Raw genomic sequence first — 18,522 nt, forward strand, 5'->3', positions numbered from 1 at the left:
CATTTCTGCAATTGGTTTCAGATACTAAAACAGCATATGTTCATAGTTCAGCGTTTAGTATATTTCTAAACATAATGTTGCGTGTTACAGAGACTGGGCATTGTTGTCTGTGTGGGGGTAATATATTATGGTTATAGAGTAACCGGGAGAAAAGGTAAGGTTCTGAAGCATGAGTGACTACAATGCTGCATTTCAATAGAAGTCATTTGTATTGTATGCTACTTTGTGGATAACAATTATGTTGTAGATCAAACTAATATTTCATAGGATAGTTCCATATGAAATCATCAAATTATCCTTACCACATTCTACAAAAGTATCCATGAATGTTTGGCCATGGGAGAAATGGATGTAGTGCCATTTCTGGATCAGAGTGCCCCCTACCCCACTCAGGAGATTTTTCAGTTGATTTCATATGTAATGACCCAAGAATATGACAAATTATTCTAAAACTAATAATGTTTGCAATTCCCATAGTTTGACTGATTATAACAACCATCGCAACCAACTATTCAGTCATGCTCTACTTCTGGGCTTACCACAAGAAGACTACAATTTACGACGTTAAGAAAGGAAGAACAAAAACCTTTAGACTTTCAAAGTCTCTCTGGTATTTCTCTCTCAGGCTGGCCACATCTCCCTCCAGATGCTTGGTCTCCAGTTCGTCCCTCATAGTGTCCATCTGGGTCTCCAGCTCCTGGATCCTGTCCTTCAGGACTACCATGGGGTCCGTCGCCACCCTAGCCTGACCCTCCTCCCCCTTACCCTGCTCCTCTTCATCCATGGGCCAAGCCTGCTCAGTGGATGGGGTGACCTCCTCGGGTAGTGGAGACTGAGAGTGGCCCGACTCAGGGCTACTATCGCCCTTGCTTCCGCTGTCCTCTTGGTCTTGGATGGAGCGGATGGTCTCTGTGTAGTGGGCGTGCAGCCTCTGGATCTCCTCCTGGTGGACCTGCTGCAGCTCTCGGATCTGCCCCTGGAACTGCTCCTCCAGTCTCCTTAGGTGGCCTTCGTGGCGCTCCTCTATGGTGTCCATGTCCACCAGCAGGACTTCCAGCTTCCGCTGGCTGTCGGCCGTGGTCTCCATCAGGGCCAGCTCGGTGGAGGCCCGGCCCTGCTCCGCCTGACTCAGCTCCAGTTGGTGCCTCTGCCTCAGCTCCTCGGTCTCCCTGTGGAAGCGCTCCTCCAGGAGAGCCAGCCGCTCCTGCTGCTGGGAGAGCTGTTCCACTCGCTGGCCCATTTCCCCTCTCAGGGCCTGGTTCTCATCCTGAAGGGAGGCCATTGTACACGTGAAGCCCTGGCGCTCCTCCTGTAGGGAGGCCTCGTAGCGCTCCCGAATGGCACCAACAGTGCAGGCGTGCTCCTGGACAAGTACGTCCATGCTATGGCCAGCTTGCCGATATCGGACCAGGTCCCGCTCGTGGTCGGCTCTTAGCCTACAGGCTACGTAGGCCACCTGGGCCTGGATAAGCGCCTCACGCATGCAAAGGGAGCTACCCGTGAGGTTGAGGGTAGATTGGTAACTTGAGTTTGCTTGGATAATATTGGCTAAGCCAGGATGGCTGCCGCTCTCAATCGCTTGGGAAAATCTGTGGAGGATAGCTGCCTGTCTCTCTAGCTCAGCAGCCAAGTTGTCTCGCCCAACTTGCAGAGATTCAACAGAGTCAACGCTACAAGATGGCACGCCTCCCACTAAGTGTCTATCCACTACTTCCTCAGCCAAATCCTGTGCCTCCTCCATTTCAATCTGCTCCATATAGGGAGTCAGTTCACTTACGTCAGCTAAACTCTGCTCCTCACTAAAGCCAAACTCACTACTGACGTCTTGAAGGACTTCTGTCAAATCAAGTATTTTGGGAGCTTGGATAATCTCTTTCAAAGCAGATTCCCTTTGTTGTAAGCTCCCATGGGCTTGGGCCAATTCCCTTTTGAGCATTTTGAACTTCTCCTCATAAAAGCTCTTAAGACTCTGAAGAGAGTGCGATAATTCAGCTTTGACACAGGTGTTATAGATAACAGTAACATTAGCCTCAAGGGACATACTAGCCACTGTTGACTTAACATCTGAGCGTTCTTCCTGCATCAATTCACAAGGGGATTCCATTTTCTCCACCTCGGCCCAGAAGGCACTCTCTAACATTAGCTTCCTGGTCAAGACGTCTGCATAAACAATTGCCACACAATCGCCATCACTTCTTTTGATGGTCTCAGTCTCTCTACATATCTCGATAAGACGTTGCAAAAGGTCCGAGTCTGGATTCTGTATCAAAAAAGCCATCTTATTCAAAACCATTGCCTCAAAAGACAGTGTTTTGGCAAAGAGTCGTATCGTTTCCTCATTCGATGCTTTGCTCTTGTGAATCTCTTGGGCTGGACTTTGTGTGACCTCTGATGGGTGCTCATTCCATGTCATCCCGCCCTCTCTAATGTACAATGTTGCACTAACTAACTCATTCTCGATCTCAGACAAAGTGTGGAGCTGCAGCCCTGTACTGCCCGGGCAATGACTACTTAGAATACCCCTGACTTTCTCCCTACTGGACTCTACACAGACTAGGGCCTTGGCATATTGGTGCTTAGCAGCTGTAATCTGACTAACTGGCCCAGGGAGGGCACTGCTGGGTGCCTCTTCCTGTTCGAGTCTAGCATTGAGCTCCTGGAGCTCTGAATCAGTCCCTGCCCAGGAGCCTTGTCCCTCCATCAGACCCTCTGGCTGGTCCACCCGCTGCTCCTCAAGCTTCTGGGTGAGGTCTCTAAGCTTCTCCTCTGTGGCCAGAAGCTTGATCTCCAGGGCAGTTATGATGGAAATAAACTTCTCTGGGTCACTGCAGAACTGGAATGTAATATCAGAAGAGTTGGTCTCCATGGACAGTTGGAAGTCTTGGCTGATCTCTTGGCTAATCTCTTCGCTTATGTCTGAGGAAGTGTTGTCTGCATTACTGGTCTCCAGGTCCTCTGATTGGATGTATTTTTGGCACTGAATGCTGGAGAACCGTATCCTCTGCCTTTTCGCTTGAGACTCATCACTGTCTGAGGAGCTCTTCACCTTGGAACCCAAGTCAAAGGTCAGCGAGGAGTCTGTGTTCGTTGGCAAGGAGTTGGAGGACGACTGGCCCCTTTCCTTGGTTGTTTCCCGAGCATGGAGAGCCCCCTCTTGGGCTCGTTGACGTTCCATCCGAAGGTCGGCATAGCCCAGCTGCAGGGCATTAAGGTGCTGCTCCAGCTCTGCAATGCGGTCCTCTGCCACCACCAGCTTGGCCTGCAGGTCCGTCTCCGCACTGCAGGCTTCGCTCTGGCCCCTCAGGCCCTTGTCCATCTGGCAGAGCAGCGCTTCCCTGGCCTGAAGCCTCTGCTCAGTCTCCTCCAGGCTGCTACCCAGTGCGGCCATCTTGATGAGGGCCTCGTTCAGGTCCTCCTCCTTGCGCTCCACTAGTCTCTCGTACATCTCCTTGGTCTGCCGTATCTCCTCCTCCTTCTCCTGGAGCACACGGCTGATCTTCTGGAACTCCTCCGACGCCCTCTCATAGGAGTGCTCCAGTGTATAGTAGTCGGCCTCCTCGGTTTCCAGCCGGCTACGGAGTTTGGTCACCTCCCGGTCTGCCTCAGAGATCTGGTTGAGGAGCTCCTGGCAGCGGCAGGTCAGCCGGCCCTTCTCCTCCTCCAGCCTGCGGACGCTCTCCCTCAGCGTCTCCGCCACATCCGTTGTCTGGGCCAAATCCTCCTGCAGCCGCATCACTTCCTCCCTGACCTTGTCTCCATCCGAGGCGCGCATCCCCCTCAGAAGAGCCTCCACCTGCTGCTCCGCCTCCAGCAGCCTCTCCTCCAGCTCTGCCCGCCCAGACTCTGCCTCAGCCAGCCTCCGGGCTAGGCTCTGCCTCTCCCGCTCGTGGCTCTCCTGCAGGGAGCGCTGCTCCGTCCTCAGGCGCTCCTCCTTCAGGGCCTGGCCCTGCTCGGTGGCGCTCAGCCGGCCTGTCACCTCCGCCAGCCTCTCCTGAAGCCTGTGCACCTCCCTCAGGTGGTCCCTCTGCAGGGCCTGCTGGCGCTCCAGATGCCTCAGGGCCTGGCTCCTTTCCAGAAGGCTGGCCTCCACTTCCCGGAGCCTGTCCTCGCTGTCCCTTAGCTGGACCCGCAAAGTGGCGTCGCTGCGCACCCACTCCTCCTCCTGCTCCCGGGAGCGCTCCTGCTCCAGCTTGAGTTCGTTTCTCATGCGGGCCACGGCCTGCTCGCTGGCCAGGATCTCAGCCATGGCAGAGCTGAGCTTGGCCTGCAGGGCCTGGATGTCAGCCTCGTGGCGTCCAATGGCGTCCTGGGCATCGGTGTAGCTCCTCCTCAGAGTCTGCACCTGGTGCTGGGCCAGGTCCTGTTTGCGTCGCTGGGCCTCCAGATCATTCTGCAGGTCTTGGTTGAGCTTATGCAGACGTTGCCATGGCGCTCTGTGTGGTGAGGAGGAGGGGGGCGAGGTGCCGCTCTTTAAAAGATTGATGAGACAGTTTGATTAGTGACATCATCTTTTATTTACCCCCACAGTTACGGTGAACCACATCTCTGGGGCTATGAGGAAAAACCCGGGAATTTCATTCCCATCTCAATATAGATTTGATATATTTTGATATCTTTTGAAAAGCTTTGTCCCAAGCTTCCCACTGTGCTTTTTCAGGGTGACCTCAAGGGTGAAAATGGAAAATAACTAAATATAATGAAGGGGGGAAAAACTGGTGAATATAAAGTGACTGAACAAGATACATATTCAACTGTGAATAGATGGTGAAACTAAAATGAGTCAAATGGTCTCTATTGCCCCTGATATTTCAACTCACACATAATTATAATACATGTTGAAGGAAAGAAAGGGCGAATGTGACGAGGAAACGATCAAATATCCAGCGTGCCATCACTACATGTGCGAACGTGGGAACATGAACTGTAAATGAATGAAGAACTGAATGCAACCATGCATACTCCCAAACACCAAAAAGTCATGCACAAAAACAGGCTGAGAGGACAGGATGGAGAGAACGACAAGAAAGAAAAAGCACAGCGGCAAAGCTCCTCTAGGTTCTTACCTCCGGCATCAATCCAAACCAATCATCCCCCCAGTAGATGTGAGACTCCGTAAAAACAGTTAGCGAAAAACCATGCCGAGACCACCACAACCATGCACATCTGTTTTTAAAGACTAAGACCCCACACCTGTTAGTAGAATCACACACACACACACCAAAGTCAGAAACGTCACACACGCGACATCCTCAACCTCATGCTATCAGTTTGTATTCCCATAGGTGAGAACATTGCCTTCGATTGTAAATACTGTGTCTCACCCGAAGATGTTCAGTAATGTAATACACAAACTGAATACGAAACCCTGCTGCGAAAACGAGCCAGAATATCAAACGATAAAAGCCCTCCAAAACATGAACTCACAGTAAAAGGGTACATCATTTAAAATGATTTAAAGCGACATGATTGGTAATCTCTCAAGTTGTAATAATAGCCAACTAACTGAATCTAATATCCAACTAATCAGACATGATCAGCTACTGTTGGCGTGTGGTACCTGTAGCACGTAGCCCTCCCTGGCACTGTGCTCTCTGCCCCTGGCATCTTCGAGCTGCTCCTGCAGCATATTGTTCTGCTCCTGCAGCCTGGCCAGCTCCTTCTGGGTCTGCCCCAGCTGCATCATTCACATGCATTAGAATATAGTACGGTTCCTCATTATAAATGACACACAGTAGAATAATTGAAGCTTTGGCCGGTGTGCATAAAAGCCTACCTCTTTGTCCAGCAGGGCAGCTAGCTCCTGTGGGGGCAGTCTCTCAGTGAGGCAGGCGTCAGTGGTGCTGATGGGCACCTGCTTCTCCTCTCGGAGCGGCGTGGTCTCCACCTGATGCCACCGCTGCTCGATCTCCACCTGCACGTCGGGGGCTCTGCCGTCGCTCTCCCCGCTCCCCTCCGCACCAGGCTCAGGGTGGTCGACCTCCATCCTCCCCTGGTCCTGGGACTCCCCGGGGTTCCTCGGTTCGGCCCCCACTGCATTTACAGTGGCCGTCATTGTGGTGGTGACGGGGCTGGGTGCGTGGGTGTCCTGCTTAAAGCGCTGCGGTCTTTCATCCCGCCGCCGCCCCCGCTCCTGCTCTGACTCCTCCCTGGTTGCCACGGCGGAGCCCCGGCCGGGTGGAGGGGCCGAAATAGAGGAGGAAGTTGGCGGGGAAGAGGTGGTGGAGATGGGGGAGGACGCCAGGGAAGAAGTGGAGGAGGACGAAGAGGAGGTGGAAGAGGAAGAAGCAGAGCTGGGGTCAACAGTTTCTGGTGCTTTGTCCCTCTTGGGGTCCTCCGTCTGTCCGGGCTGGAATTCGGACCAGTCGTAAGTTTTGGAGCGGCCTTCTCGCCTACGCTCTCGGACCCGGCTCTTGCGTGGCTCCGAGGCGGGGGCGGCGACTGTGGCAGGAGCGTGGTCTACAGACCTCTGTGTTTTGACCACCCGGACCTCCACCCGGGGGCTCTCGGGGCTGGGGTCAGGGCCTGGCTGGGGAGACGGATGCAGCACCACCCGCCCTCTGGCCTTCTCCTCAAGGAGGGAGCTGAGGACATGGGAGGAGTGAGAGAGAAGGAAATGAATGGAGAGGAAGAGAGAGAAAGAGACTGGTCAGTGATGGCTTAAGACACTCAGTACGGGTGTTAAGACAAATCAGCACATTCGAGAGGATCGGCCTGAGCAAGGATGACCGTGCAGAATCCCTGACCTACAATCATCTTGCGCCCCCCAGATAACGACTAATGATGTGACCAATGCCGATGCCCTCAAAATGCGCTGAAGAAGCCCATGCAAACTCAGCTACACAGACACTGCTACAGAACATCAACTATTCACTTACAACAAAACATCTCTGTGCTCACAAAGTAAGCTTAAACCACAACAGCAAATGAGAGGAATACATTGGGACATTTTAGCACTAAAGCAGTCTGGGAGAATTGGGCCAAACTGCAGTGAGTGCACGATGGGCCTCAGATCAGATTTGGCCTTTCTCTTTCGTAAGACATGTCTGTAATCCGAGACTTGAGCCGAGCGCACTGCAGTTTCTCAACTTTAGCCGTTTGTACAGTAGACGAGTGGGGGAATGTGGTCACAGTCATCTGCACACTGCTTGGCATTCACTGAAACCGCGATGGGGAGTGTGCACCTAAAAAAGTGGGCTGACGGTAAAGTCTATTTCCGGGGGGGGGTCAGAGGAATGGGAGAGGGGTACAATCCAAGAGAAGAGAAGTCCGCGAGTTGTCTACGCAGGAACGCCAAAAATATCCCACATTCCTGTTTCGAGGGAGCCGCCTTCGAGTCGGACAGCGTTCAGTAAACAGTGTTCAGTAAACAGGGGTAAAACCCTATACACTACACCCCCTATATTCATCAGCTGGAAGGTCTTTGGGAACAGCTAGGATGTCAATCCGCCAACTCCCCCTCCCCCACTACCGTTGCCACCCCTGCTGGAGAAACTCCTAGGGAAAAAAACACTGAACCCAATACAGAGTCCATAGGCATATGAAGAGCCCCAGTGAAAGACAAGACCTCTGGGCAGAAACACTAGCGCAGGGGGCTAAAATGATCCGACAACAAAATCGGTAATGCTTCTGTTGCCGCGATACACTTAGGACCGTGTTTACACCAAGGTGGCACTGACATGAGTCTCTCCTCGTGCTCCAGCTGCCTTTTCATGGATCATCAAAGCAGAACACACATACCGTAAGTGTTACCATATCCGTCTCATTTTGTCCCTTCTTCATTATCTCTATACATCACCTTTCATCAACCTACAATAGTTTTCTACGCTGATCGAGCCAGGTAAGAAGGATGACTATTACAATTGACTGATGTTGCGCGTACTGCAGCGGGCTTCCTGAGCAGTACTACTTGGAGACATTACTCAATGTTCAGGACACAGGGCGGGACGACAAACACGCAGGCAGGCATTACTGAACCATTACATCACGGGGAGAGAGGGGGGGGGACGTGGATCAACACACAAGCGCTCCAACCTGGGCTTCAGAACCGACAGTTTCAGAGAGACGTTTTTCCTGGAAGCAGAGAGGGTGGAAATACCAGAGGAGGAGGAGGAAGAGGAGGATGAGGAGAGAGATTAGTGAGAGTAAATAAAAGTGAGGAAATTGTTATGTCCGTCAGTGGCGGGTTGTGTCGACACACTCCCTCCCACGCTCTGTGTGTTAGTCTTACCGGGTGACATCGGGAGGAGCGATGGTGGGCCGCGCGTTCTTCATGATGGCCTGAATCCAGTTGCGGCGGATTCCCGAGGTCATGGCCGACAGGGTGCACGCCCCCTCCTTACTCTGGACAAAGGGAGGGCAGGGCAGGAGGGGCACAGTGTTAGAATGGCTAGCTGACGGTGACTAACAGTACTATTTAAGATGCACTCCTATCGACCAGTAGTAGCTAACTAATAAATAAATGTCAGTAACCAAAATGTTAGGGAGCAACCAAAACGCACCCCCACTGAATCCTGTCCCAAATCTTGTGTTCATTCCCCATCTCTAATGCATTCACACCATAACAGGAAACGTATCCCAATGACAGCACAGTGAATATAATGAATTACTATAACGAGTGTACCTTGATGAATTAGGGCTGGGCGATATGACGATACATATCGTGTGACGATAGATGTTTTTCTATCGTTTCATATTATGCTCTATCGTTTATTACGTTGTGTCGCAAATCACTCTTTACGGCAATATTTTTTGTCAATTGGACGACGCTTTACGTTCTTCCACAAAATTTCCATCTACGGATGAGAACCCAAAAAAGTACAGTCGAGTGCACAAAACAAACCCCCGACTCAGACGTTGCGTTAGACTTTTGACCGTGCACCACCATATGGCAAAGAATGACGAAGATAGGAGATAACAGCTGGCGTTACAACTTACATCTGCAAAGACATGGCCCCAATTTACACGGTTGAGAAATGAGGGTTTCGTGAGTTGGTGCTAACACCAAGGCACCAAATTGTTATGTGACAGGAATTAATGCCAAAATAACATGCAAAACAGGCAAGCCACCAAAAATAAATAAATGTGTGTGTGTGTATATATATATATATTTTTTTATATATTTAGTGTTTTATATTTTTTTTAGGCCTATATTTAAGTGTTTTATATTTACCATTTTTAGATTTTATACATTAATATACATACATACATACATACATACATACATACATACATACATACATACACACATACATTGTTACATACATACATACATACATACATACATACATACATACATTGTTACATACATACATACATAGTTACATACATATAGTTACATACATACATACATTGTTACATACATAGTTACATACATTGTTACATACATTGTTACATACATACATACATTGTTACATACATACATACATACATACATACATACATACATAGTTACATACATAGTTACATACATACATAGTTACATACATACATAGTTACATACATACATACATACATAGTTACATACATAGTTACATACATACATAGTTACATACATACATACATACATACATAGTTACATACATACATACATACATACATAGTTACATACATACATACATACATACATAGTTACATACATAGTTACATACATAGTTACATACATACATAGTTACATACATACATACATACATAGTTACATACATACATACATACATAGTTACATACATAGTTACATACATACATAGTTACATACATACATAAATTCATACATAGTTACATACATACATACATACATAGTTACATACATAGTTACATACATACATACATACATACATACATACATACATACATAGTTACATACATACATACATACATACATAGTTACATACATACATAAATTCATACATAGTTACATACATAGTTACATACATAGTTACATACATAGTTACATACATACATACATACATACATACATAGTTACATACATACATACATACATACATACATACATACATACATACATACATACATTGTTACATGCTTAATTGAAAATGTGCAAAGGTTCTAAATAAAAGGAGAAATAATCAAATATGAGTAAGTACCTTTTATTTGTTGAGTATAATTCAAAATGTAATAAGAAATAGGCCTTTACATCTGGTCATTTTATATAAACTTTATTCACTGAATTGACAGAAAATGTGCTATATCGTGATATGCATAATTAATAGGTGCTATGAAATGACCTATATCGGGATATGAGATTTTGGCCATATCACCCAGCCCTACAATGAATGAAAAACAAAGTGCCCTACGATGAATGAAAAACAAAGTGCACTCTCCATCCAGGGCTTCTACTGGATGTTACATTCATTTACATCATTCTGTTTCGGTGGTTCCCCCACTGGGTCAAGCCCCATTCCTGGCCTCCATCCGGTCTGCCCATGATGCAGAGCGCTAAAAGGTGTTATAAATACTGGAGTTATTCATTTCTTGTCACTAAACCGGTGTTGTTCTCAGCCAAAGAGAGAATGATCTCCTCCCACTGCTCTATTTCTGAACCCCGGAAACAGAAAATAACCAGGGAAGCGCCAGGAGAGCGGGCTCCAGCTCTAAGCCAATGTAAACACAACAACCATCCCACAGCAGAAGCGACATGGATGTCATGTGTCCATGGGGCCTCGTACTAACTTCAGATCTGGGCATGTCTCCCGCATTGACATCGGTGCTTAGAGAGAACGTTTCGGATGTGGCCCATCACCAAGAGATCAAGTGTTTGGCCTATAGTCAAGGGAAATGTTGCATCGCGACGTAATCATCCTCACCTTGCTCCTCCTATGGAAGGTCGTCACACATTCCATCCTGTGTGCCATTAAAGCTTAGGGCGAAAGCCTTCAAAACTATTTTTAGAAAAATAGGTTTTCCAAAACACGCAGGCACCAACATTGAGTAAGCGCCGACGTAAGACCAGGTTGGTCTTTTGAATGAGCGAGGTTAGACAAACATGTTATTCAGGGCCTCCGGGTGTTGGTGGGTGGGTGGGTGGGGGGGGGGTGGGGGGTGGTAACGTCTGTGGCAGACTTAGATCCAATGATGTCACTCTCTCACAGGGGGATGACAGGTCAAGTGACATCCCTCACGATGGGACAAATAAATGTTTCGGAAGAGAAATGACCAAACCCAATGCCGCCGGCAATACCACATGTTGTCAATGCTGTTTTTAGAGTGCAGGGTCACAGCTGAGCAACAATTTGTTAGAGATGGGAAAGGTACGGACCATTTTAGGTTTGATCGATGGTATAGATGAGCAAAGTACAACCACAAAACACTCACAAGGATTTGGAAGCCATAGTTCCTCTGTACTGGGAACTCTGTGACATCATAACAGGTGGACAGGTCAATCTCGCCGTCCATATCAGCAGCCTGGAATAAAACAACATAAAGAAAGAAAAATGTCAAGGGCAGTATTAACATTACACTGCATATATTGTTTCTTTGTTTTTTTTTTTTTTGGGGGGGATATAAGTAATTCAGTGAGTCTTACCTCCTCAGCTATTGTCCCTGTAGTATCGTAGACTCTGGTCTGTGAGAACAAACCAGTGTTTCTTCCACTAGGAGGTAAACAATTATAACATTTACTAGTTTTGTTAAAGCATACTCTCCTACTTAAATCCATGAGAGATGTCATAAGGCACTGCTAATCGTTTAGAAACACAACCATGATTTCTGCTCATAAAGTATATTACCATTCCATCCTCGTATAGCTTGGTCATCCATCCTTTCTTGAAATTCAACAGATCTGGCTACATTGAAAACAAAAATCAACAACAGCTTCAATTCATGACACGCGATTTACAACTAGCTTATGCTCATGGCTATCATTATCAGTGTTCGCTGCTTTATCGGTAGTCATTTATGCATAATATGTAATAGCTCTCGGCTAACAAAGTAGCTAACAGATTTTTGTCCAGAGCCAGACAGCTCACTGCAATGCTCCCAATAAACAGCCAACAGCTCAGCAGCTAACAGCTAACAGCTTTTCAGTCCACGTTGCCACCCAGATTCGACTAATGGGAAGAGTGGCCCACCCAACCCAATAGCGACCTTTCGTTGAAACCTGAAATACAGTAAACTTGCAAATGCATAAAAATAAAAAAAATTAAATGTTGCCATTACGACAGAACTGCCACAGTCTTCAGATGTCCAAAATATCTATATTAGTGCTATATTTATATTAGACTTGGATTCGTTCAACTAATATAGCAATCACAGTGCAGAAAGAGAACCCTTTCTATGCTTGAATGAATGACCACTCGATCCACAACAAGTGAGCCCTTCTTCGCCAAACTCTCACTGCTCAACGAAGCAAACCAAGAACGTCTGCTGTTAGACCACCAGAACTAAACCGTCCATTTAGTCAACAAACAGGAACTGCGCTACGTTCGACCCCTACCTTGTTTCTGTTGATCCTCATCAGGTGTGGCACGGCCACGGTCTGGTGGAGACTCATTAACACACACTCTCTCTTCCACTTGACTCCCTCTCTCCCTCGCTCTCTGTGCGTCTTTGCACAAAGAGCTGGCGCTTTAACACCCTTCACTCCAGCTATTTATAACAGGGGGTTTGGGGGCTATTTTGGCAGCTGCAGCTCGGCCATACCATCCACACGTTGACAGGAGGACCACTAACACCACCCCGGGACAGTTCCCAGATCATATCTAAGTAACACTGAGATCCATGCATGTAATCTGTTAGTAAAGTAACCTAGGGTAAGGTTAAGTAACATAGGGTAAAGTAACATAACCTAGTACAGGCCTGGGCAAAGGCTGGCCCGAGGGCCATATGTGGCACGCGACCTGATTCAATACGGCCCATGGAATCATGCTCGGATCACAAAGAATTTGCGAGAGTAAAGTTTGGAGAAACGTATTTGTTATTCGGATTAAAAGCCCAATGAATACTCGCCTTTGTGTAATGACTTAACTCCCACTGCTTGTGGGACATTTATTTGAAGGCACATATAAATAACTGCATGGGGACAGACAGTGACTGACAGGCTGACACACACTTCACAGTTACAAATAGTAGCTATCTAGAAATTGTGCAAAAAAATTGTTTTTCAAAGAAAAGGAAATTAGACAATCAATGTAGGGTGTTCCAGCAAGAGTGGCCATCGAAATATTTCTTTATTGAGGTATCAGGGAAAGCTGTGTGCTTAGTGTGCAAAGAGCATTGCTGTCTTGAAAGACTACAACCTGTCCTGACACTTCCAGACGAAGCACGCAGAGAAATATAGGAACACGTTTTCTGAGCAGAGGGCAAGTGCATCGAAAGAGTTGCTTTCTCAGTTGCAAAAGCAGCGAGGACTTTTCACAAACGGCATTCAAAAAACGACGGAATTGCGAGAGCTAGCTATGTACTGTCCCACAAAATTGCCAAACATAGCAAGCCATTCGCTGAGGGCAAATTCATTAGGGAATGTTTAATCGACTCTGCAGCAATTTTGACCCGACAAGAAATAGCTGTTTGAAAATGTTTCCCTGTCAATACGAACAGTGATACGGTGTGTTGAGGACAACGCAGAGAATATGGAACAACAGTTGAAAGTCAAGGTAAAGGATTTCAACTATTTCTCCTTGGCCCTGGACGAGATCCAGTGATGCAGTTGTTGATATTCTTCCGAGGCATAACCTCAGACTTTGAACGTATAGAAGAGCTTGCTTCAGTGCAGTCAATGAAGAGCACAACCACAGGGAAACATTTATTGGAGGAGGTTAATAAGTGTGTGGCAAAGCTAGGAACTGAGTTTTGACATTTTTTCCACTGTGACCACTGATGGGTGCCCAAATATGACAGGAAAAAACGTTGGCCTTTTGAAAAGGATACAAGATCAAGTAGCTGAGCTGAACCCAGATGAGAAAATAATTTTCCTGCATTGCATTATTCATCAGAAGGTGCTCTGTAAATGTGTTCTGAAAATGAGCCATGTTGTGGATACAGTCACTAAAGTGGTACACTTCATAAGAGGAACATCTTTAAACCACATGCAGTTTCTCACGGTAGGAAGAGACAGAGTCAGGTCATCCAGACCTCCCCGACCACACAAACGTGAGATGTCTGAGTTTGGGGGAAGGTGCTTAAAAAAGGGTGTGGGACCAGAAGTCGGAGATTGCGGAGTTTTTGCAAATGAAAGGAAAGTATGTGGATTTCCCTCAACTGCAAAAGGCAAGATAAAGAACGGTTGGCTGATTTTGCCTTCACCGTGGACATCATGGCCCTCATGAATGAACTGAATTCCAAACTACAAGAGAAGGGACTTTTTGCACATCAGATGTACAGCTTTGTCTAAGCCTGCAAGGGAAAATTACTCCTCCTGACCCGGCAAGTAGAAGCAGACAATCTCACCCACCTTCCGACACTACTAGTCTGTTCCCTATCAGATGACAACAATCTCACCCACCTTCTGACACTACTAGTCTGTTCCCTATCAGATGACAACAATCTCACCCACCTTCTGACACTACTAGTCTGTTCCCTATCAGATGACAACAATCTCACCCACCTTCCGACACTACTAGTCTGTTCCATATCAGATGACAACAATCTCACCCCCCTTCCAACACTACTAGTCTGTTCCCTATCAGATGACAACAATCTCCCCCACCTTCCGACACTACTAGTCTGTTCCCTATCAGATGACAACAATCTCACCCACCTTCCGACACTACTAGTCTGTTCCCTATCAGATGACAACAATCTCACCCACCTTCTGACACTACTAGTCTGTTCCCTATCAGATGACAACAATCTCACCCACCTTCCGACACTACTAGTCTGTTCCCTATCAGATGACAACAATCTCACCCACCTTCCGACACTACTAGTCTGTTCCCTATCAGATGACAACAATCTCACCCACCTTCCGACACTACTAGTCTGTTCCCTATCAGATGACAACAATCTCACCCACCTTCCGACACTACTAGTCTGTTCCCTATCAGATGACAACAATCTCACCCACCTTCCGACACTACTAGTCTGTTCCCTATCAGATGACAACAATCTCACCCACCTTCCGACACTACTAGTCTGTTCCCTATCAGATGACAACAATCTCACCCACCTTCCGACACTATTAGTCTGTTCCCTATCAGATGACAACAATCTCACCCACCTTCCGACACTATTAGTCTGTTCCCTATCAGATGACAACAATCTCACCCACCTTCCGACACTACTAGTCTGTTCCCTATCAGATGACAACAATCTCACCCACCTTCCGACACTACTAGTCTGTTCCCTATCAGATGACAACAATCTCACCCACCTTCCGACACTACTAGTCTGTTCCCTATCAGATGACAACAATCTCACCCACCTTCCGACACTACTAGTCTGTTCCCTATCAGATGACAACAATCTCACCCACCTTCCGACACTATTAGTCTGTTCCCTATCAGATGACAACAATCTCACCCACCTTCCGACACTACTAGTCTGTTCTCTATCAGATGACAACAATCTCACCCACCTTCCGACACTACTAGTCTGTTCCCTATCAGATGACAACAATCTCACCCACCTTCCGACACTACTAGTCTGTTCCCTATCAGATGACAACAATCTCACCCACCTTCCGACACTACTAGTCTGTTCCCTATCAGATGACAACAATCTCACCCACCTTCCCCACCTTCTATCAGATGACAACAATCTCACCCACCTTCCGACACTATTAGTCTGTTCCCTATCAGATGACAACAATCTCACCCACCTTCCGACACTACTAGTCTGTTCCTTATCAGATGACAACAATCTCACCCACCTTCCGACACTATTAGTCTGTTCCTTATCAGATGACAACAATCTCACCCACCTTCCGACACTATTAGTCTGTTCCTTATCAGATGACAACAATCTCACCCACCTTCCGACACTATTAGTCTGTTCCTTATCAGATGACAACAATCTCACCCACCTTCCGACACTATTAGTCTGTTCCCTATCAGATGACAACAATCTCACCCACCTTCCGACACTACTAGTCTGTTCCCTATCAGATGACCAGCAGGAGAAGTATACATCACTGCTGCGTGCTTTGAACTGTGAGTTTTCTCGTCGTTTTGAGGATTCCAAAGTGTTGGAAAATCACATACTGTTTCCTCTCCTTTCACCTTCAATGTGGATAACGCTCCCACTGATCTGCAACTTGAGCTTATCGAACGATGGCAAAAATGTATTCTAATGTGGCCTTCCATGGAAAATAATTGCCCAGGCCTGACCTAGTATAAACTAAAGTGACCTAAAGTGAAGTAACCTAGTGTTAAGTAAAGTGAAGTAACCTAGTGTTAAGTAAAGTGAAGTAACCTAGTGTTAAGTAAAGTGAAGTAACCTAGCATAAAGTAAAGTGAAGTAACCTAGCATAAAGTAAAGTGGAGTGACCTAGCGCAAAGTAACAACCTATCACAAACTAAAGTGACCGAATGTAAAGTAACCTAGCATAAAGTAAAGTGGAGTGACCTAGCGCAAAGTAACAACCTATCACAAACTAAAGTGACCGAATGTAAAGTAACCTAGCATACAGGAAAGTGGAGTGACCTTGCGTAAAGTAACAGCCTATCACAAATTAAAGTGATCTAACTTAAAGTAACCTAGCATAAAGTACAGTGGAGTGACCTTGCGTAAAGTAACAACCTATCACAAACTAAAGTGACCTAATGTAAAGTAACAACCTATCACAAACTAAAGTGACTAAAGTACTGCCCAGCACTCACAGTCATAGAGGACTCGGTCACTCGGCGGTCCAGGGACTTTGCCCTCCGGAAGTTGAATGAGCAGGACACATCAGGAACGCGACGCTCCTTCTCAGCATCCAATGACATCTCCTGAAAATGCCCAACATATAGCTCCTGAAAATGCCCAACATATAGGGTCGACATGACATGAATCCATTGGCTATGAAATATTACTAAAAATGCTCACTACAGCTCATATAAAGCATTCGCTTTATCTACATGTTTTGCTTTATAACCTCATTCCCCTCAATCTACACACGATACCCCATAACAGGATTTTAGAAACCTTTGCAAGTATTCAAACCCATTGCTATGAGACTCAAAATTGAGCTCCGGTGGATCCTGCTTCCATTAAATCATCCTTGAGGAGGTTTCTACAACTTGATTGGAGTCCACCTGTGGTAAATTCAATTGATTGGACATGATTTGGAAAGGCACACACCTCTCAATATAAGGTCCCATAGTTGACAGTGCATGTCAGAGCAAGAACCAAGCCATGAGGTCAAAGGGATTTTCCGTAGAGCTCCGAGACAGGATTGTGTCGAGGCACAGATCTGGGGAAGGGTACCAAAAAATGTCTGCACCACTGAAGAACACAGTGGCCTCCATCATTCTTAAATGGAAGAAGTTTGGAACCACCAAGACTCTTTGTAAGGCTGGCTTCCCGGCCAAACTGAGCAATCAGGGGAGAAGGGCCTTAATCAGGGAGTTGACCAAGAACCCAATGGTCACTCTAACAGAGCTCCAGAGTTCCTCTGTGGAGAAGGGAGAACCTTCCAGAAGGACAACCATCTCTGCAGCACTCTACCACTCATCATTAAAAGGCACATGACAGCCTGCTTGGAGTTTGCCAAAAGGCACCTAAAGGACTGTCAGACCATGAAAAACAAGATTCACTAGTCTGACGAAACCAAGATTGAACTCTTTGGCCTGAATGCCAAGCATCACGTCTGGAGGAAACCTTGCACCATCCCTATGGTGAATCAGTGGTGGCAGCATCATGCTGTGGGGATGTTTTTGTGGCAGGGACTGGGAGACTAGTCAGGATCGAGGCACAGATGAACGGAGAAAAGTACAAAGGGGTCCTTGATGAAAACCTGCTCCAGACCGCTAAGGACCTCCGACTACGCCAAAGGTTCACCTTCCAACAGGACAACGACCCTAAGCACACAGCCAAGACAACGCAGGAGTGGTTTCAGGACAAGTCTCTGAACGTTCTTGAGTGGCCCAGACTTGAACCAGAACTAACATCTCTGGAGAGACCTGAAAATAGCTGTGCAGCGACACTCTCCATCCAACCTGCCGGAGCTTGAGAGGATCTGCAGAGAAGAATTGGAGAAACTCCCCAAATACAGGTGTGCCAAGCTTGTAGCATCATACCCAAGAAGTCTTGAGGCTGTAATAGCTGCCAAAGGTGCTTCAACAAAGTACTGAGTAAAGGGTCTGAATACTTGTGTAAATGTGATAGTTTTTAAAAATTTGAATACATTTGCAAACATTTCTAAAAACCTGTTTTTGCTTTCTCATTAAGGGGTATTGTGTGTAGATTGATGAGGGGGGGGGAACAATTGAATCCATTCTAGAATAAGGCTGTAAAGTAACAAAATGTGGAAAAAGTCAAGGGGTCTGAATACTTCCCGAATGCACCGTAAACTACTGTACTGTATGTATTCACGTAAATTGTAACACGGTTATCTTCATATTGACGTCAACTGAAACATGAAAGGTTTAT

General features: G+C 46.7%; 1 protein-coding gene across 1 annotated transcript in view; it reads right to left on the reverse strand.

The window, feature by feature from the left end:
- The window catches only part of si:ch73-103b11.2 (centrosome-associated protein CEP250), a 105,586-nt gene that overhangs the window by 13,646 nt on the left and 73,418 nt on the right, over positions 1-18,522 (reverse strand). Inside the window, 10 exon segments of the mRNA XM_042305320.1 lie at positions 587-4,468; positions 5,558-5,674; positions 5,774-6,581; positions 8,032-8,070; positions 8,228-8,340; positions 11,329-11,418; positions 11,540-11,552; positions 11,554-11,606; positions 11,742-11,798; positions 16,770-16,880. Of these exon segments, the coding sequence (XP_042161254.1) occupies positions 587-4,468; positions 5,558-5,674; positions 5,774-6,581; positions 8,032-8,070; positions 8,228-8,340; positions 11,329-11,418; positions 11,540-11,552; positions 11,554-11,606; positions 11,742-11,798; positions 16,770-16,880 (5,283 nt within the window).

This window comes from Oncorhynchus tshawytscha, linkage group LG24, assembly GCF_018296145.1.
Source record: "Oncorhynchus tshawytscha isolate Ot180627B linkage group LG24, Otsh_v2.0, whole genome shotgun sequence".
NCBI lineage: Eukaryota > Metazoa > Chordata > Actinopteri > Salmoniformes > Salmonidae > Oncorhynchus > Oncorhynchus tshawytscha.